This window comes from Sinohyriopsis cumingii, chromosome 8 (assembly GCF_028554795.1).
Source record: "Sinohyriopsis cumingii isolate HCF-2022 chromosome 8, ASM2855479v2, whole genome shotgun sequence".
NCBI lineage: Eukaryota > Metazoa > Mollusca > Bivalvia > Unionida > Unionidae > Sinohyriopsis > Sinohyriopsis cumingii.
The window spans coordinates 18,732,249-18,756,103 of NC_142968.1; the positions used below are offsets into that span (position 1 = coordinate 18,732,249).

The 23,855-nt window shown below is 32.1% G+C and overlaps 1 protein-coding gene across 1 annotated transcript in view; it reads right to left on the minus strand.

Moving 5' to 3' along the window:
- The window catches only part of LOC149793071 (transforming growth factor-beta-induced protein ig-h3-like), a 98,831-nt gene that overhangs the window by 69,540 nt on the left and 5,436 nt on the right, over positions 1 to 23,855 (minus strand). The window contains exons 2-4 of the mRNA XM_089966968.1: positions 21,209 to 21,380; positions 19,176 to 19,279; positions 13,178 to 13,326 (exon numbers count right to left, since the gene is read on the minus strand). Coding sequence (XP_089823094.1) covers positions 13,178 to 13,326; positions 19,176 to 19,279; positions 21,209 to 21,380 — 425 coding nt within the window. The remainder of the gene's footprint in view (positions 1 to 13,177; positions 13,327 to 19,175; positions 19,280 to 21,208; positions 21,381 to 23,855) is intronic.

The following is a 23,855-nucleotide window of genomic DNA, read 5'->3' on the forward strand; positions in this document are numbered from 1 at the left end:
AGCTCAAACTTTTATTTCAACATTGCATTTCATCCCCTAAATCATAAAACTTAATTCAGCTCAAACTTTTATTTCAACATTGCGTTTCATCCCCTACATCATAAAACTTGATTGAGCTCAAACTTTTTTATTTCAACATTGCGTTTCATCCCCTAAATCATAAAACTTGATTCAGCTCAAACTTTTATTTCAACACTGCGTTTCATACCCTAAATCATAAAACTTGATTCAGCTCAAACTTTTATTTCAACATTGCATTTCATACCCTAAATCATAAAACTTGATTCAGCTCAAACCTTATTTCAACATTGCGTTTCATTCCCTTACATCATAAAACTTGATTCAGCTCAAACTTTTATTTCAACATTGCGTTTCATCCCCATCATCATAAAACTTGATTCAGTTCAAACTTTTATTTCAACATTGCATTTCATCCCCTACATCATAAAACTTGATTCAGCTCAAACTTTTATTTAACATTGCGTTTCTTCCCCATACATCATAAAACTTGATTCAGCTCAAACTTTTATTTCAACATTGCGTTCATCCCCTAAATCATAAAACTTGATTCAGTTCAAACGTTTATTTCAACATTGTGGTTCATCCCCTACATCATAAAACTTGATTCAGCTCATACTTTTATTTCAACATTACGCTTCATACCCTAAATCATAAAACTTGATTCAGCTCAAACTTTTATTTCAACATTGCATTTCATACCCTAAATCATAAAACTTGATTCAGCTCAAACTTTTATTTCAACATTGCATTTCATCCCCTAACTCATAAAACTTAATTCAGCTCAAACTTTTATTTCAACATTGCGTTTCATGCCCTACATCATAAAACTTGATTCAGCTCAAACTTTTTTATTTCAACATTGCGTTTCATCCCCTAAATCATAAAACTTGATTCAGCTCAAATTTTTATTTGAACACTGCGTTTCATACCCTAAATCATAAAACTTGATTCAGCTCAAACTTTTATTTCAACATTGCATTTCATACCCTAAATCATAAAACTTGATTCAGCTCAAACCTTATTTCAACACTGCGTTTCATCCCCATCATCATAAAACTTGATTCACCTCAAACTTTTATTTCAACACTGTGTTCATCCCCTACATCATAAAATTTGATTCAGCTCAAACTTTTATTTCAACATTGTGTTTCATCCCCATAATCATAAAACTTGATTCAGCTCAAACTTATATTTCAATATTGCGTTTCATCCCCATCATTATAAAACTTGATTCAGTTCAAACTTTTATTTCAACATTGCATTTCATCCCCTACATCATAAAACTTGATTCAGCTCAAACTTTTATTTAACATTGCGTTTCATCCCCATCATCAAAAAACTGGATTCAGCTCAAACTTTTATTTCAACACTGCGTTCATCCCCTACATCATAAAACTTGATTCAACTCAAACTTTTTTATTTCAACATTGCGTTTCATCCCCTACATCATAAAACTTGATTCAGCTGATACTTTTATTTCAACATTGCGCTTCATACCCTAAATCATAAAACTTGATTCAGCTCAAACTTTCATTTCAACTTTGCGTTTCATACCCTAAATCATAAAACTTGATTCAGCTCAAACTTTTATTTCAACATTGCATTTCATCCCCTACATCATAAAACTTGATTCAACTCAAACTTTTTTATTTCAACATTGCGTTTCATCCCCTACATCATAAAACTTGATTCAGCTCATACTTTTATTTCAACACTGCTATTCATACCCTAAATCATAAAACTTGATTCAGCTCAAACTTTTATTTCAACATTGCATTTCATCCCCTAAATCATAAAACTTAATTCAGCTCAAACTTTTATTTCAACATTGCGTTTCATGCCCTACATCATAAAACTTGATTCAGCTCAAACTTTTTTATTTCAACATTGCGTTTCATCCCCTAAATCATAAAACTTGATTCAGCTCAAACTTTTATTTCAACACTGCGTTTCATACCCTAAATCATAAAACTTGATTCAGCTCAAACTTTTATTTCAACATTGCATTTCATACCCTAAATCATAAAACTTGATTCAGCTCAAACCTTATTTCAACACTGCGTTTCATCCCCATCATCATAAAACTTGATTCAGCTCAAACTTTTATTTCAACACTGTGTTCATCCCCTACATCATAAAACTTGATTCAGTTCAAACTTTTATTTCAACATTGTGTTTCATCCCCATAATCATAAAACTTGATTCAGCTCAAACTTTTATTTCAACATTGCGTTTCATCCCCATCATCATAAAAGTTGATTCAACTCAAACTTTTTTATTTCAACATTGCGTTTCATCCCCTACATCATAAAACTTGATTCAGCTGATACTTTTATTTCAACATTGCGCTTCATACCCTAAATCATAAAACTTGATTCAGCTCAAACTTTTATTTCAACATTGCATTTCATCCCCTAAATCATAAAACTTAATTCAGCTCAAACTTTTATTTCAACATTGCGTTTCATCCCCTACATCATAAAACTTGATTGAGCTCAAACTTTTTTTTTTCAACATTGCGTTTCATCCCCTAAATCATTAAACTTGATTCAGCTCAAACTTTTATTTCAACTTTGCGTTTCATACCCTAAATCATAAAACTTGATTCAGCTCAAACTTTTATTTCAACATTGCATTTCATACCCTAAATCATAAAACTTGATTCAGGTCAAACCTTATTTCAACATTGCGTTTCATTCCCTTACATCATAAAACTTGATTCAGCTCAAACTTTTATTTCAACATTGTGTTTCATCCCCATAATCATAAAACTTGATTCAGCTCAAACTTTTATTTCAACATTGCGTTTCATCCCCATCATCATAAAACTTGATTCAGTTCGAACTTTTATTTCAACATTGCATTTCATCCCCTACATCATAAAACTTGATTCAGCTCAAACTTTTATTTAACATTGCGTTTCATCCCCATACATCATAAAACTTGATTCAGCTCAAACTTTTATTTCAACATAGCGTTCATCCCCTAAATCATAAAACTTGATTCACTTCAAACGTTTATTTCAACATTGCGTTTCATACCCTAAATCATAAAACTTGATTCAGCTCAAACTTTTTTATTTCAACATTGCGTTTCATCCCCTAAATCATAAAACTTAATTCAGCTCAAACTTTTATTTCAACATTGCGTTTCATCCCCTACATCATAAAACTTGATTCAGCTCAAACTTTTTTATTTCAACATTGCGTTTCATCCCCTAAATCATAAAACTTGATTCCGCTCGCACTTTTATTTCAACACTGCGTTTCATACCCTAAATCATAAAACTTGATTCAGCTCAAACTTATATTTCAACATTGCATTTCATACCCTAAATCATAAAACTTGATTCAGCTCAAACCTTATTTCAACATTGCGTTTCATCCCCATCATCATAAAACTTGATTCAGCTCAAACTTTTATTTCAACAGTGTGTTTCATCCCCATAATCATAAAACTTGATTCAGCTCAAACTTTTATTTCAACATTCCGTTTCATCCCCATCATCATAAAACTTGATTCAGTTCAAACGTTCATTTCAACATTGCGTTTCATCCCCTACATCATAAAACTTGATTCAGCACATACTTTTATTTCAACATTACGATTCATACCCTAAATCATAAAACTTGATTCAGCTCAAACTTTTATTTCAACATTGCATTTCATACCCTAAATCATAAAACTTGATTCAGCTCAAACTTTTATTTCAACATTGCATTTCATCCCCTAACTCATAAAACTTAATTCAGCTCAAACTTTTATTTCAACATTGCGTTTCATGCCCTACATCATAAAACTTGATTCAGCTCAAACTTTTTTATTTCAACATTGCGTTTCATCCCCTAAATCATAAAACTTGATTCAGCTCAAACTTTTCTTTCAACATTGCATTTCATACCCTAAATCATAAAACTTGATTCAGCTCAAACCTTATTTCAACACTGCGTTTCATCCCCATCATCATAAAACTTGATTCAGCTCAAACTTTTATTTCAACACTGTGTTCATCCCCTACATCATAAAATTTGATTCAGCTCAAACTTTTATTTCAACATTGTGTTTCATCCCCATAATCATAAAACTTGATTCAGCTCAACCTTTTATTTCAATATTGCGTTTCATCCCCATCATTATAAAACTTGATTCAGTTCAAACTTTTATTTCAACATTGCATTTCATCCCCTACATCATAAAACTTGATTCAGCTCAAACTTTTATTTAACATTGCGTTTCATCCCCATCATCATAAAACTTGATTCAGCTCAAACTTTTATTTCAACACTGCGTTCATCCCCTACATCATAAAACTTGATTCAGCTCAAACTTTTATTTCAACACTGTGTTTCATTCCCTTACATCATAAAACTTGATTCAGCTCAAACTTTTATTTCAACATTGTGTTTCATCCCCATAATCATAAAACTTGATTCAGCTCAAACTTTTATTTCAACATTGCGTTTCATCCCCATCATCATAAAACTTGATTCAGTTCAAACTTTTATTTCAACACTGCATTTCATCCCCTACATCATAAAACTTGATTCAGCTCAAACTTTTATTTCAACACTGTGTTTCATTCCCTTACATCATAAAACTTGATTCAGCTCAAACTTTTATTTCAACATTGTGTTTCATCCCCATAATCATAAAACTTGATTCAGCTCAAACTTTTATTTCAACATTGCGTTTCATCCCCATCATCATAAAACTTGATTCAGTTCAAACTTTTATTTCAACACTGCATTTCATCCCCTACATCATAAAACTTGATTCAGCTCAAACTTTTATTTAACATTGCGTTTCATCCCCATACATCATAAAAATTGATTCAGCTCAAACTTTTATTTCAACATTGCGTTCATCCCCTAAATCATAAAACTTGATTCAGTTCAAACGTTTATTTCAACATTGCGTTTCATCCCCTACATCATAAAACTTGATTCAGCTCATACTTTTATTTCAACATTACGCTTCATACCCTAAATAATAAAACTTGATTCAGCTCAAACTTTTATTTCAACATTGCATTTCATACCCTAAATCATAAAACTTGATTCAGCTCAAACTTTTATTTCAACATTGCATTTCATACCCTAAATCATAAAACTTGATTCAGCTCAAACTTTTATTTCAACATTGCATTTCATCCCCTAACTCATAAAACTTAATTCAGCTCAAACTTTTATTTCAACATTGCGTTTCATGCCCTACATCATAAAACTTGATTCAGCTCAAACTTTTTTATTTCAACATTGCGTTTTATCCCCTAAATCATAAAACTTGATTCAGCTCAAACTTTTATTTCAACACTGCGTTTCATACCCTAAATCATAAAACTTGATTCAGCTCAAACTTTTATTTCAACATTGCATTTCATACCCTAAATCATAAAACTTGATTCAGCTCAAACTTTTATTTCAACATTGCATTTCATACCCTAAATCATAAAACTTGATTCAGCTCAAACCTTATTTCAACCTTGCGTTTCATCCCCATCATCATAAAACTTGATTCAGCTCAAACTTTTATTTCAACACTGTGTTCATCCCCTACATCATAAAATTTGATTCAGCTCAAACTTTTATTTCAACATTGTGTTTCATCAACATAATCATAAAACTTGATTCAGCTCAAACTTTTATTTCAATATTGCGTTTCATCCCCATCATTATAAAACTTGATTCAGTTCAAACTTTTATTTCAACATTGCATTTCATCCCCTACATCATAAAACTTGATTCAGCTCAAACTTTTATTTAACATTGCGTTTCATCCCCATCATCATAAAACTTGATTCAGCTCAAACTTTTATTTCAACACTGCGTTCATCCCCTACATCATAAAACTTGATTCAACTCAAACTTTTTTATTTCAACATTGCATTTCATCCCCTACATCATAAAACTTGATTCAGCTGATACTTTTATTTCAACATTGCGCTTCATACCCTAAATCATAAAACTTGATTCAGCTCAAACTTTTATTTCAACTTTGCGTTTCATACCCTAAATCATAAAACTTGATTCAGCTCAAACTTTTATTTCAACATTGCATTTCATCCCCTACATCATAAAACTTAATTCAGCTCAAACTTTTATTTCAACATTGCGTTTCATCCCCTACATAATAAAATTTGATTCAGCTCAAACTTTTATTTCAACATTGTGTTTCATCCCCATAATCATAAAACTTGATTCAGCTCAAACTTTCATTTCAATATTGCGTTTCATCCCCATCATTATAAAACTTGATTCAGTTCAAACTTTTATTTCAACATTGCATTTCATCCCCTACATCATAAAACTTGATTCAGCTCAAACTTTTATTTAACATTCCGTTTCATCCCCATCATCATAAAACTTGATTCAGCTCAAACTTTTATTTCAACACTGCGTTCATCCCCTACATCATAAAACTTGATTCAACTCAAACTTTTTTATTTCAACATTGCGTTTCATCCCCTACATCATAAAACTTGATTCAGCTCATACTTTTATTTCAACACTGCTATTCATACCCTAAATCATAAAACTTGATTCAGCTCAAACTTTTATTTCAACATTGCATTTCATCCCCTAAATCATAAAACTTAATTCAGCTCAAACTTTTATTTCAACATTGCGTTTCATGCCCTACATCATAAAACTTGATTCAGCTCAAACTTTTTTATTTCAACATTGCGTTTCATCCCCTAAATCATAAAACTTGATTCACCTCAAACTTTTATTTCAACACTGCGTTTCATACCCTAAATCATAAAACTTGATTCAGCTCAAACTTTTATTTCAACATTGCATTTCATATCCTAAATTATAAAACTTGATTCAGCTCAAACCTTATTTCAACACTGCGTTTCATCCCCATCATCATAAAACTTGATTCAGCTCAAACTTTTATTTCAACACTGTGTTCATCCCCTACATCATAAAACTTGATTCAGCTCAAACTTTTATTTCAACATTGTGTTTCATCCCCATAATCATTAAACTTGATTCAGCTCAAACGTTTATTTCAACATTGTGTTTCATCCCCTACATCATAAAACTTGATTCAGCTCATACTTTTATTTCAACATTACGCTTCATACCCTAAATCATAAAACTTGATTCAGCTCAAACTTTTATTTCAACATTGCATTTCATACCCTAAATCATAAAACTTGATTCAGCTCAAACTTTTATTTCAACATTGCATTTCATCCCCTAACTCATAAAACTTAATTCAGCTCAAACTTTTATTTCAACATTGCGTTTCATGCCCTACATCATAAAACTTGATTCAGCTCAAACTTTTTTATTTCAACATTGCGTTTCATCCCCTAAATCATAAAACTTGATTCAGCTCAAACTTTTATTTCAACACTGCGTTTCATACCCTAAATCATAAAACTTGATTCAGCTCAAACTTTTATTTCAACATTGCATTTCATATCCTAAATCATAAAACTTGATTCAGCTCAAACCTTATTTCAACCTTGCGTTTCATCCCCATCATCATAAAACTTGATTCAGCTCAAACTTTTATTTCAACACTGTGTTCATCCCCTACATCATAAAATTTGATTCAGCTCAAACTTTTATTTCAACAGTGTGTTTCATCCCCATAATCATAAAACTTGATTCAGCTCAAACTTTTATTTCAATATTGCGTTTCATCCCCATCATTATAAAACTTGATTCAGTTCAAACTTTTATTTCAACATTGCATTTCATCCCCTACATCATAAAACTTGATTCAGCTCAAACTTTTATTTAACATTGCGTTTCATCCCCATCATCATAAAACTTGATTCAGCTCAAACTTTTATTTCAACACTGCGTTCATCCCCTACATCATAAAACTTGATTCAACTCAAACTTTTTTATTTCAACATTGCATTTCATCCCCTACATCATAAAACTTGATTCAGCTGATACTTTTATTTCAACATTGCGCTTCATACCCTAAATCATAAAACTTGATTCAGCTCAAACTTTTATTTCAACTTTGCGTTTCATACCCTAAATCATAAAACTTGATTCAGCTCAAACTTTTATTTCAACATTGCATTTCATCCCCTACATCATAAAACTTAATTCAGCTCAAACTTTTATTTCAACATTGCGTTTCATCCCCTACATAATAAAATTTGATTCAGCTCAAACTTTTATTTCAACATTGTGTTTCATCCCCATAATCATAAAACTTGATTCAGCTCAAACTTTCATTTCAATATTGCGTTTCATCCCCATCATTATAAAACTTGATTCAGTTCAAACTTTTATTTCAACATTGCATTTCATCCCCTACATCATAAAACTTGATTCAGCTCAAACTTTTATTTAACATTCCGTTTCATCCCCATCATCATAAAACTTGATTCAGCTCAAACTTTTATTTCAACACTGCGTTCATCCCCTACATCATAAAACTTGATTCAACTCAAACTTTTTTATTTCAACATTGCGTTTCATCCCCTACATCATAAAACTTGATTCAGCTCATACTTTTATTTCAACACTGCTATTCATACCCTAAATCATAAAACTTGATTCAGCTCAAACTTTTATTTCAACATTGCATTTCATCCCCTAAATCATAAAACTTAATTCAGCTCAAACTTTTATTTCAACATTGCGTTTCATGCCCTACATCATAAAACTTGATTCAGCTCAAACTTTTTTATTTCAACATTGCGTTTCATCCCCTAAATCATAAAACTTGATTCACCTCAAACTTTTATTTCAACACTGCGTTTCATACCCTAAATCATAAAACTTGATTCAGCTCAAACTTTTATTTCAACATTGCATTTCATATCCTAAATTATAAAACTTGATTCAGCTCAAACCTTATTTCAACACTGCGTTTCATCCCCATCATCATAAAACTTGATTCAGCTCAAACTTTTATTTCAACACTGTGTTCATCCCCTACATCATAAAACTTGATTCAGCTCAAACTTTTATTTCAACATTGTGTTTCATCCCCATAATCATTAAACTTGATTCAGCTCAAACGTTTATTTCAACATTGTGTTTCATCCCCTACATCATAAAACTTGATTCAGCTCATACTTTTATTTCAACATTACGCTTCATACCCTAAATCATAAAACTTGATTCAGCTCAAACTTTTATTTCAACATTGCATTTCATACCCTAAATCATAAAACTTGATTCAGCTCAAACTTTTATTTCAACATTGCATTTCATCCCCTAACTCATAAAACTTAATTCAGCTCAAACTTTTATTTCAACATTGCGTTTCATGCCCTACATCATAAAACTTGATTCAGCTCAAACTTTTTTATTTCAACATTGCGTTTCATCCCCTAAATCATAAAACTTGATTCAGCTCAAACTTTTATTTCAACACTGCGTTTCATACCCTAAATCATAAAACTTGATTCAGCTCAAACTTTTATTTCAACATTGCATTTCATATCCTAAATCATAAAACTTGATTCAGCTCAAACCTTATTTCAACCTTGCGTTTCATCCCCATCATCATAAAACTTGATTCAGCTCAAACTTTTATTTCAACACTGTGTTCATCCCCTACATCATAAAATTTGATTCAGCTCAAACTTTTATTTCAACAGTGTGTTTCATCCCCATAATCATAAAACTTCATTCAGCTCAAACTTTTATTTCAATATTGCGTTTCATCCCCATCATTATAAAACTTGATTCAGTTCAAACTTTTATTTCAACATTGCATTTCATCCCCTACATCATAAAACTTGATTCAGCTCAAACTTTTATTTAACATTGCGTTTCATCCCCATCATCATAAAACTTGATTCAGCTCAAACTTTTATTTCAACACTGCGTTCATCCCCTACATCATAAAACTTGATTCAACTCAAACTTTTTTATTTCAACATTGCGTTTCATCCCCTACATCATAAAACTTGATTCAGCTGATACTTTTATTTCAACATTGCGCTTCATACCCTAAATCATAAAACTTGATTCAGCTCAAACTTTTATTTCAACTTTGCGTTTCATACCCTAAATCATAAAACTTGATTCAGCTCAAACTTTTATTTCAACATTGCATTTCATCCCCTACATCATAAAACTTAATTCAGCTCAAACTTTTATTTCAACATTGCGTTTCATCCCCTACATCATAAAACTTGATTGAGCTCAAACTTTTTTATTTCAACATTGCGTTTCATCCCCTAAATCATAAAACTTGATTCAGCTCAAACTTTTATTTCAACATTGCATTTCATACCCTAAATCATAAAACTTGATTCAGCTCAAACTTATATTTCAACATTGCATTTCATACCCTAAATCATAAAACTTGATTCAGCTCAAACCTTATTTCAACATTGCGTTTCATCCCCATCATCATAAAACTTGACTCAGCTCAAACTTTTATTTCAACTTTGCGTTTCATACCCTAAATCATAAAACTTGATTCAGCTCAAACTTTTATTTCAACATTGCATTTCATCCCCTAGATCATAAAACTTAATTCAGCTCAAACTTTTATTTCAACATTGCGTTTCATCCCCTACATCATAAAACTTGATTGAGCTCAAACTTTTTTATTTCAACATTGCGTTTCATCCCCTAAATCATAAAACTTGATTCAGCTCAAACTTTTATTTCAACACTGCGTTTCATACCCTAAATCATAAAACTTGATTCAGCTCAAACTTATATTTCAACATTGCATTTCATACCCTAAATCATAAAACTTGATTCAGCTCAAACCTTATTTCAACATTGCGTTTCATCCCCATCATCATAAAACTTGATTCAGCTCAAACTTTTATTTCAACACTGCGTTCATCCCCTACATCATAAAACTTGATTCAGTTCAAACTTTTATTTCAACAGTGTGTTTCATCCCCATAATCATAAAACTTGATTCAGCTCAAACTTTTATTTCAACATTGCGTTTCATCCCCATCATCATAAAACTTGTTTCAGTTCAAACTTTTATTTCAACATTGCATTTCATCCCCAAATCATAAAACTTGATTCAGTTCAAACTTTTTTATTTCAACATTGCGTTTCATCCCCTACATCATAAAACTTGATTCAGCTGATACTTTTATTTCAACATTGCGTTTCATCCCCTAAATCATAAAACTTGATTCAGCTCAAACTTTTATTTAACACTGCGTTTCATCCCCATCATCATAAAACTTGATTCAGCTCAAACTTTTATTTCAACACTGCGTTCATCCCCTACATCATAAAACTTGATTCAGCTCATACTTTTATTTCAACATTGCGTTTCATCCCCTAAATCATAAAACTTGATTCAGCTCAAACTTTTATTTAACATTGCGTTTCATCCCCGTACATCATAAAACTTGATTCAGCTCAAACTTTTACTCCCTACTCATAAATATTCTGATAAATCAAGAAGACTGGATTGTAAACTCCAAGAAAGATTTCAAAGCCTGGTTTCATAGGTATAAATGAGTGTTGGTGTGGGGGACAGAAAGGAAAGAAAGTGAATATATGGTTGTATATACATGATGATATGTATATGTATGCATGTGTCTACATGTACATCTTAAACTAAAAGTATTACCCTCTTTAAACAGTCATAATTATTACTACTAATATATTCAAAGAATTCAGATTGCCAATTACTTGTGATTAATATTAGTAATTCTAATACAATAATTAGGACTGTAGGATTATCCCAAAGCAATGGCTTATTTTACAGTAACTTTATGAATAAAATTAGTAACAAATTGGATATGAAGATAATGTAATCTTTTAATATGCATTTAACTGATGAGACAACTGTCAAACTTGTACATGTATTGTTTTGGCTTTCTGATGACCTTAATTCCAAAGGTCAATCTAAAGGTAATCAGACAGACAGGTCTTTGCTGTATTTCTGCAAATTCTCATGCAAATGTCACTATATCTATAAAATCATGTAAATTCTCATTTAAAAGTCAATACATCTATAATGCCATGTAAATTCTGATGTAAATGTCAATACATCTATAATGTCATGTAAATTCTCATGTAAATGTCAAAATATATCTATAATGTCATTTAAATTCTGATGTAAATGTCAACATATCTATAATGTCATGTAAATTCTCATGTAAATGTCAAAATATATCTATAATGCCATGTAAATTCTGATGTAAATGTCAATATATCTATAATGTCATGTAAATTCTCATGTAAATGTCAAAATATATCTATAATGCCATGTAAATTCTCATGTAAATGTCAACATATCTATAATGTCATGTAAATTTTCATGTAAATGTCAAAATATATCTATAAAGTCCTGTTAATTCTCATGTAAATGACAAAATATATCTATAATGTCATATAAATTCTCATGTAAATAATACATAATGTCATGTAAATTCTCATGTAAATGTCAACATATCTATAATGTCATGTAAATTCTCATGTAAATGTCAAAATATATGTCATGTAAATTCTCATGTAAATGTCAATATATCTATAATGTCATGTAAATTCTCATGTAAATGTCAATATATTTATAATGTCATTTAAATTCTCATGTAAAAAATATATCTATAAAGTCCTGTAACATCTCATGTAAATGTCAATACATCTATAATGTCATGTAAATTCTCATGTAAATGTCAATACATCTATAATGTCATGTAAATTCTCATGTAAATGTCAAAATATATGTCATGTAAATTCTCATGTAAATGTCAATATATCTATAATGTCATGTAAATTCTCATGTAAATGTCAATATATCTATAATGTCATTTAAATTCTCATGTAAAAAATATATCTATAAAGTCCTGTAACATCTCATGTAAATGTCAATACATCTATAATGTCATGTAAATTCTCATGTAAATGTCAATACATCTATAATGTCATGTAAATTCTCATGTAAATGTCAATACATCTATAATGTCATGTAAATTCTCATGTAAATATCACTATATCTATAATGTTCTATAAATTTTATGTAAATGTCAATACATGTAGAGTATAAAGTCCTGTAAATTCTCATGTAAATGTCAATACAGGTACAGTATAAAGTCATGTCATTTTTATGTAATGTCAATATATTTGGACAAAATCCTGTAAATTCTCATGTAAATGTCAATCTATCAATAAAGTCCTGTAAATTCTAATGTAAATGTCAATAAATGTTCTCAGTATAAAGTCCTGTAAATTACTTGAGGTAATCGTAAGCTGTGCCAGCTGTAGTCACCATAGGAATACGATCAAGGACATGAATCAGTCCATTGGTTGCCTGGATACCCTCACGGATTAGCATAGCCCCATTTGCATAGTATGCTGTTGGTCCTGTGGATCCAGTACTACTCTGAAATAGATAAAGAGTAACAATGTAGCATGGGAATGTGAATACTGCAAAACGATTCATAAACAATGACCTAATCGGAAACCATCAAGAAAGTGGGTGGGGATAGCAATGGTAATAATTATGATATTATCTATGGATTCAATATAGGGTTCTTTATATGACCAACACCCTAGAGGCTCAGAGACGTAGAACAGGTGAGACACACTACATGTATTCTGCATATCCAAAACATTATTCAGCGGAGACAGGAGCTGCAGGGACTCAATGATCAGCAGGGAATTTTTTCCCTGTTTCAAAATGAGGCACGGTTTCATGTAATTGGGAATATTTTCATCTTAAAAGGTAAAATTAGGAATGTTTTTACACCCTATTATTTACTAAAAATTTATAAAAATAAACAAAATAGCTGTCTACTTTTGATCAGCAGACTAAATCTGTCACGAAGTGCATTTTCCAGCCAACTGCATCAGACTTTCTTTTTACTATATTTGACTGGTAACTTTTCAGAAAAATGAAGCTTTTCTGGCACTAAGAATGGAGTCAAATTCAGCCCCAAAAGAGTCCATGACAAATCCCTGGTTAGCATGCTAATGTAACAACCCATCTTTGGTGGGGATTAGAATCCTACGATCTGATCAGGCCAGTGGTTACCATGACATTTCACAACTCTCAGATTTAACCATCATGTAGGATCATGTAGGTAAAATCATCGGGAAATGCTGGTGCATTGTGGAATCGTCAGACGCACTAAAGTTAATCCTCCCTAACAAACCTATAGTAGCCTATTGGAGACCAAAAAACTCAAGGACTTCCTAGTCAGGACGAAGCTAACGCCAATCACTAATCAAGACCATCCTAGTCAATATGGCCCCTGTGGCAATAAAAAGTGCAAAACCTGTCAACATATGATAGAGATCAGGACATTTTCTAGCACAGTGACTAGAGAAAAATAAAACATACATGGTCCAAACAAAACGTGCAAAGCAGAAAATGTCATTTTACTTATCACATGTAAGATCTGCAGCCTTCAGTATGTCGGAGAAACTGAAAAGCTACACAAAAGGATCAACCTTCATAGATCTGATTGGATGACAAAGAAGCTGTACAGAAGCAAGGTCACAGAATACTTCTCCTCCCCTGGTCACACTTTCAGTGATATAACACTTATTGCAATTGCTCACAACCCCAACTAGAGTTCCCAAACCAGGAAAGAAAAGGAATCTTACTGGATACACCGCCTTAGAACACTGAAACTAAGAAGACTAGAAAATCACAACCATGCACAAATAAAATTATTTTATGCAGCCGACACATCTTCTTTTAAATAATTCTCTAAATTTGCTTAATAACCTATGGCTACCATAACGATAAAATATCCGAGACATAATTCGTGCTTACATAAATTTACATAAAATAACAGATGTCATTATGGCTCATCAATTTTAGGTCAATACAAATATTTTCCAATATCAGCAACAAGCTGAAATAAACTAGTTGAAACATAATAAAGTTAAAAGGTTAAATTCCTTCAGAAACAGTCATATAAAGTTTTGCAAACATAACCGTTTCTCTGTTTTATTTGTTGTTGTTGTTGTTGTTGAGTTTAATTATAGTGGCGTGCGCACAATTGTGCATGTGCCACTGTTTTCTGACTGCACCGCAGCCTGCTAGTTGTTCCTGGGGAAGGGGATGGTGCCACCTCCCCCAGGCTTTTATGGATTCAAGGAACCCTGATAGTTTGGCTTCAATCTGTGGATCCATAAAGGTCCCTACAGTTGAATGGTTGGCTGTCATTAGTGGGAAGGAGAGCTCGGGAACAGTCCTGCTTGCTTTACATCGCTGGTTTCTTGTTGCATTTGCCTGGTGTTTCTTGCAATTTTTTTTTTTTTTTTTTGAATTTTTTTTTTCTTCTTCAAAATGTTCTAAATGGAGGGGGGGATGTTCTATGCTGTTTATAGAGGTTCTTAGTAGAAATCATGTATGAAGAGAGATTTTCAAGGTTATTATGGTATTACTAGTCGAGGTGTTTAGGGTGTGTTTCCTACGTTATGTTATTTATAAGTTTTTAGATATTACCTCTTTAAGTTATTTATTAATTAATGTTTTTAGAGACTGAATGTTATTTATACTTTATTTAGCAAGAGACCGGAGTCCTAGCCGATTACATGGTTTGTAAAGGACATCTAGGACTGGAATCCTAGCTGATTACTCGGTTTGTTAAGGACATTTATTTGTTTGTCTTGTCTATGTTTTGTATTTGCCTTTGAAAAAGACTCATTAGGAGTCGAAAGCATTCAGGCTATCTAAATACTAAATATATATATATATATAGTGACCCTGCTATAGCACGCTCCGTTATAACACGACTTAAGATATAACACAGTCGTGGCATGGCTCCCGAAATTTCATAAACATGTATTTTTCTTGTGCAAAAAAAAAACATATTAAAAAGTATGAAAAAAACGTAAAAAGTTGCTTATCTTTTTGGGGAAGAGATCATGTATGAATAATACAAGACGATCATGGCTTGGCTCCTGAAATTTTAGATGCATTTTTCTCGTACACGAAAAAGTTTTTTCTTCTTCCTCATGCAGTATACAGACAATGCAAACGACCTTGACCTGCAGTAATGCAACATTCATATCCACATTTATATCAAATACAGTCAAAAGAAATACAAATAATAATTCTTTTCTGAAACAAATTGTCAACATTTGTTATATGATGCTGTCAAAATCAAATTGTTTAATTTTCAGAAAAAGAACATTGGTTTTTTACTTCATTATGAAGGCATTTAGTGTGTCTGCCTTCTCTTGCAGTGTTTAATACTGTAGTACATGCATCTCTATGGAAGTTGGTATAAAGAAGTTCTTAGTTTTATCCAGAAACAGGTGCAGCCCATCCTGATCACATAGTTTTGTTCTGACCAATGGAAATCTTAGTTACATTTACCAACTAATACAACAGCTATTATTATTACAATGTGACCCCACCATAACACAGTAGTTGGGGTCCATAGAACCCGACCATATTATAGACCAAACCATGTTATAACCAACCTAGTCAGTTAGCTGAAGAAAATGATGCATTTACCTACAATGGGGTGGAGTGGGCACAAAAGTAACTGCTTTTGATTAAATGAAAACAAACTAGTCTGAAAAATGTTTGTATATTGACAACTTACATTTGTGTAGTACAATCCATAATTCATTAAGTACCGTACATGTATATAATAAACCAATGAATTAGAGTTTAGATCACATGTTATAAACTTCATGTATGACTCCCTTCCAATTAGAAAACACAAAAAACATGTATTTGTACAAAAAAAACTTGTAGTCTTCATTTTGATCTATATCCGATTGTCACTTAGCAATTCACTACAATTGTCGCAAGTAGCACATGGTTATAGCTGTTTACATGCTACATGTATATATACTTAAAAGGGCCTGGACTTTGGTCAGTTGGAGACAATATCATCTTGCCAAGACTACTCAAGGGATGAGGCTACTGATATGGAAATTAAAACTTTAACAAATTAAAAAGTTTAACAAACATCTTTGCAAATATTCCATCTTTTATTCACTTGACTGCCATATATAAATCTGTTCCAGCCACTTTGGAAAAGGCAACAATCTATCAGATTCCAATGTTTTTATTTAAGATTGGTGCTGACTTCCTTTGATGAAAAGTTATTTTGTTTTTACTGAAGACCGAAATCGGCTTTCTTTGAAGGGTGCATTACCGCTAAAGCACATCTTTGGAGGACCAAACAGGTGTCTGTTTCGTATTGCAGCGGCAACATTATATAATTGTAGAAAATTAGTCGAGACTGATTTTTGTTTTCATTTCCTTAGTATTTATACAGAATGATTGGTGCTTCAAAGATGACCAGTTTTCTTTGAAGTTTCAGCAAAACTATTTTCTTTCTGGGTACTTTTTAAAAACAAAAGAAATTAGCCATCTTCTGGTCGATTGTAGCAGTTACTTTTCCTGCCTTTAAAAGATAGTCAATTGTAGCTAGTCCTGGTAGTCTAAGTCAACCAACAAGTAGATCTCCGTTTTGTTATTTGTTGTGACATTTTTGATGGTGAAGTGATGCTGCCTTCTACGTATGCATCAAAATTTTTAAAAAATGGCCAACAGACAATGAATACACAGGTTCTGTTCTGACAGGGATTACTACAAAAGATATAATTATTCTTAAGCATTTAATTCTATGAGCAAACAGAAGAGGAATTTTACTTACCATTCACATACAGCGGTCAGTCAAAATAAATATATTAATTACAAATCAGACACTTTCGTTGATAAGATCCATTATGAGATAGTGCCTTGTCTGATTGATCTCCTCTACCAAATGTTTTTAACAAAATGCAGAGCTCTCACAGCATACAGTAAGTACTCAGGCCAGATGTCAGGATAAGCTGATTATGATATAATAATGCAATGTTAAGAAGTTTTGTCAATATGAACAAAGAATTTCTTATTATAACAATAAACTCCAGTGCATTTGATATAGTTTGCGACTTCTCTGACAATGCCTCTTAATTTCTTCATTCCAAAGACAAAATTATTATATACAAGTTTAAACAGTCAATAATGTCTGGGGAAAAAAATTGCCAGATGGTATATTTTGTCACTAGTAAGGAATATAAATCGCAACTTGCGACATTGGCAAAGCCAGCATGATCCCTGAATAACATTTTAATGTAATTTTTCGAACTATAAAGAAATAACTTTTTTTCCTGGTACATGAAAAATACCTTATATGAAATTGCAGGAGCCACGCCATGATCGTCTTATATCAGAGTTAATACATGACCTCTTCCCAAAAAATTAAAATAAACTATTTATACATTAGTTTTCGTAATTTTAAGAAAGAAAAGAAACTTTCATGCATGAGAAAAGTACATATGAAATTTCCGGAGGCATGCCACAAACCATTTTATATCTGAATTCGTGCTATAATGGAGTATGCTATAGCGGAGTCACACTGTATAAGAATGCTTTCTGTGACATGTACAAAACACTTTACTATAAAAATGCTTTCTGTGACATGTACAAAACACTTTATTATAAGAATGCTTTCTGTGACATGTACAAAACACTTTATTATAAAAATGCTTTCTGTGACATGTACAAAACACTTTATTATACAAAATGATTTCTGTGACATGTACAAAACACTTTATCATAAGAATGTTTTGGGGTTTTAATAGCAAATACTTCATTTATTTCAGAATCATTTTACTCAGTGGAATAGGCACATTCTTGTTGGAATGAAATTGTATATACATGCACACACTCAGTGCAATAGGCACATTCTTGTTGGAATGAAATTGTATATACATGCACATACTCAGTGGAATAGGCACATTCTTGTTGGAATGACAGTATATACATGCACACACCTAATGGAATAGACACATTCTTGTTGGAATGACTGTATATACATGCACACACCCAATGGAATAGACACATTCGTGTTGAAATGACTGTATATACATGCACACACCCAATGGAATAGACACATTCTTGTTGGAATGACTGTATATACATGCACACACCCAATGGAATAGACACATTCGTGTTGAAATGACTATTTATATACATGCACATACCAAATATTTGCAAGTACACAGCCAGTTATATATGCACACACACAGACACACACACACACACACACACACACATATATATATATATATATATGCACACACACAGACACACACACACACACACACACACACATATATATATATATATATACACACACACACACACACACACACACACAATTCAAAGTATTACACTTACATGGAGTATGAAAGGTATACAGTACTTACCCAATAGGTCCGAGTCTTTTGACTAAGGAACATCCGTCTCGAATTAAGAGTGGTAATATACCGGTCAGTAAACTGGGCTGAACCTGTCACTATTCTGTCTGCCACTAATAAATGAATTAAATAAACGGATACAAAAAAATAAATAATCTGGATAGAAGCTTTATATTAGAGTCATTAATAATTCAATTGGAAAAACCTTTAAATACATTAAACCAGTGAAAGTTCAATGATGCTGCATTATGGGCCGTCAATAATTCTATGACACTGAATTTTGTACTGTTTTTGCTTACAATATGTCCTCCCAATAATTTTTCTTAGTACATATAAAGTTGTTATACAGTCAGAATATTTGTCTTGTATGACTGATGGGACACAATGTATAACAGTCTTGTATGACTGATGGGACACAACGTATAACAGTCTTTTCTAAGAAGACCCCAGCTATATATCGGTATCATCAAACCTGTTCTAACATCAAACCTGGGATAATTACAATTATTAATTATATTTATCTGTTAAATATCACTGACTTTTAATTTACCACATAAACAGTTGAACCCAGTTAATATGAAGTTAGGTTAAAATGAAATCCCACTTAGTATGAACTGTGGTTAAAATGAAATCTAACTTAGTATAAACTAGGTAAAAATATTAAATGTCTCTTAATTTCTACAACAACAAAAAAAAATTATACATCAATACAAGCAAATCTGTTTTTTTTAGACCTGAAGTAATCACAGTTAATAATCATATTAATGTGTAATTGATTACTGATATTTAAGTTATCACATGTACAGTTAAACCCAATTAACATTAACTTAGGAAAAAATGACCCCCATTGTGTGATCTCTCATCCTTACCAGGTCTAAGTCAGACATCAACTCGAACATTATATCATCTAATTTTTGGTTTATGAACTTCTGTATAAGTTCAGATGTCAACTTTTCAGATCACATTTCCCAAAAGTGTGAGAGTAAACATTTGACAGATGACAACAGCCCATCTTAAGTGGTATGAGTACTTCCATAAGAGTAGCGAAAAATACCATATTACTAAAATAGTATAATGTAAAAAGTACTGAATATAAAGTTGGATGGGCCAAGTATTTTGATATATGGATATATAGTGTAGTGTAAAATGCACCACATATAATGGAATATGCAGCATACATATTTAAATAAGCACCATGCCTAATGGGATATGCACCAGGTATAATGTAATAAGCGCCATATATAATGGAAAATATCCACCACATTCCATGCCTATGCATCTATCAATGACCACATCTCCCTTTAAACTGTCACCTTCCTGCTTTAATGGGGAATACTGTGATACCCTGCCTAGCCATCTGTGAACGGCCACATCTCTAACTAAAATGTCAAGCAAAATTCACAAAACATAATTATGTGTTTCATAGGTGAGTTGTTCTTTGATAATAAAAAAATTCATTTTTCCATGCTTTCTGGATACATTGGTCCATGTCTGACCAATTCCACTTCATACTGGTCTATTTTTTCATCAAAGAATATGATATCAAGCAAGCATGTTTCATGACCATTGACAAATGTGAACAAAATGGCAAACATGGTTGGTATAAACGATAAATAATTAATATGGTCAAATCACAGACATGAAACACAGCCAATGGTCAATGACAATCTTGTCATGAAACTTGGAAAACATGTGACTAAGGCATTGGTGATTCTGGAGCTTAATCCAAATGCAAGAGACTGAATGCATGCCTACATCATGTCATAAATAGTTAAGGGACATCCATTTGATTGAGGCCAGTGGGGCCATCCTGGAATTTTCTTTTTACGTCAGTTTATTTTTTCTCTTTTACTTAAAGACATTTCAATCAATATCATGGATATAATATGGTTTTCTTCATATAAATCAGAAGAAAAAAAAAAACAATTTTCAAGCTATTTGAGGGCTATACACTTTTGTGGGTTAAAAAAAATCCTAGGCCCATACTCCAGAAAACAAAATGGTTGATCCCGAATTAAAATTCAGAAATGAACTTTGCTTACCAAGAAAGAACCTGATAAATGACTGTTTATCAGTTTGTGACATCGCATTGAGTTCTGTCTTCCGAGAGGCTGGTAATTCGTTGTAGGCCGTGTCGTTAAATGCAAACACTGTGAACTGTGATGCCCCATCCAACAGCAATTTCACATCAGTGCTTTGAACAATTCCAGCAAACTGGGAATGAAATTATACCAAAATATCATTTTTGTTAACGTTACAAAATGTAGAATTTTTAAGGAAACTTACCTGTGTGGCACAGCTGTCAATCAAAAGCTGCAAAGCATAAATGATGGTGAGGGCACTGAATTTTCTTCCTTGTTTCATAGAAGTTTTATTGGGTTAATAGTCTTACTCAGGCAATTAAAAATTTTGTGTCCTTTGTTACATAAATGGCTTTTTGGAGTTCCAGAAAAGATGTAACACACAACACCAATGGGATTTTTTCCAATATATTTCACAATATCATTTAAAATAAATAAATTCTGATGCAACTCAGTGTTGATGAAAACACCAAAGAAACAATCCTATTTACTGCATGTATTTTGAACATTTGGTTCATTACATGAAAAATAGTCAACGATTGCTCGGTGATGTATAAAGACATCATTTTTTTATTTTTCACATTAGATATGTACAGTGAATTAGCTATGTCATCACCAGATAATAAGGCTAATATTTCTGGTATTTCATCTGTAACAAATATTCGTCTGTCAGTTTTTGAACTTAAATGATTTAAGCATACATAATTTTATTTCCCTCCTTACTTTTCAATTTTACTGGGTTAATATTCTTAATCTGCTGTTTTGGTAATTTATAATTTATGCCCTTTGCTAATCTATGAATGGATTTTGGTTTCCCATTTGACATATTTGGAATCACCCAGTCTTGTGTGTGTGTGTGTGACTTGTATTTTTAACATAGCTTTAACAATTTTTCAGTCATATCGCTATGATGTCTGCAGTGTGGCAGTTTATAGGGTTGTCTAGCACTGGGGCATCATGCCGCAGACATGTAGCAACATGTCCCACCCAGTAGCAGTACCCTTAGCGCCAAGGGAGGCAGCTGCTATTACCATTTTTGTAGGTCTCTGGCATGACTCAGCTGGGCTTTGAACATGCGACCTCCTGCATCCAGGGCAGACGCTCTACACCAAAAGTCTTATTATATCATCTAATAGAATTGATGTATATGATCAGTCAACTTTTTTCTCCATTTTGATATTCTTACAGATAAATCAATTTATCATTATCATATATTTCAATTTTAAGCACACCAATATGACAATTCTTTTTTAAACTAATGTTGTGTGCTCACCGAAGTTCAAAGTTCGCTGGGAGGTGCTACGTGCACATTTATATTGTTATTGTGTATTGGTGATTATTATTAGGTCATTTTTTTTCCTCTATTTACTTTACATTGTCAGAATTGTTCAGTATTTTACAATACTGCACACCTTCATATTGCATTCACGTGCATAAAGAAACTACTTTCTATTGTAAACAAACAATGGACGCAGATGCCAGCACTTTTGATTTGCAAAAAATCATGTACATTCACGTAGTAGGTACTTTACATTTTGGTTGATTAAATTTGTTTTTGAATGAAGTAAAGCAGATGTTTCATGAACTGCCACATACCAGCTGCTTTGGCACATTCCGCATTAACTTTTTTGATACAATGTTTCAGATTTAGGATAGCTATACAGTAGATGCCAGAAAGGGTCCTTACAAATAACATGCAAGTGACAAGGCAAAAACTGTCTTCTTTAGCTCTTAATAAGAATGGCAAAAAAATATACTTACAGTTTTACATCCTGAATTTCCTCAAAATGTACTTTCTTAGTTCTGCAAATCTGAATTACATAAGCCATGTCATAGGTTCTCAATCTTGATTACATATTTTGAAATTGTACTGTAATTTCAAATATAAGTGCAATTACATCCTCCTTACTGCACTCAAAATAAAATAAGCATTAAATTCCATAGCGTCTTTTTGATAATTGCAACTGAAAGACTTCATATTTTTCCCACATTAAGATTTCAAACATTCAATGACAGAAACAGAAACACATTTGCAAATGTTAACACGCTTCTCCCTCGCTTCTTTAATCCGATGTATTTCATGTGAAACTGTCACATATAAATCCAGTCCATAATCACAATATTTCGTAGACTCGACAAAAATACCAAAATCTATTCATTCCAGATCAAATGCAAAAGTTGTTGCAATGTGCATTCATTCACAATATGACTCCAAATTTCAATTTTAACTAGACATACCATTTTCTTTCTAAAGTTATGTAGAGCGCGCAACTAAGTTCAAATTTATCTGGGCAGAGTTATGTGCACAGTAATAATGTTGTTGTTGTGTAATGATGAATCTGCGCTTGTGTATTTAGTTTGGAATACAGAATACGTTCAGTTACTTTGTTTCTTGTAGTGCATTTTGTTAATATAATTAAGCATTAGGTAGAATAAGAAAATAAGCATATAATAAAAAGGTTACTGCATTTGTATGGGGAAAATATGAACTCGTTTTGTCGGATGGATATACTGCACTCCCAGGTTGTGTAATATTCCATCCAAAAAATTTGTTCATATTTTCCCATATAAATGCAGTAGCCTATAAATCTATGGTTGTGTATTCATT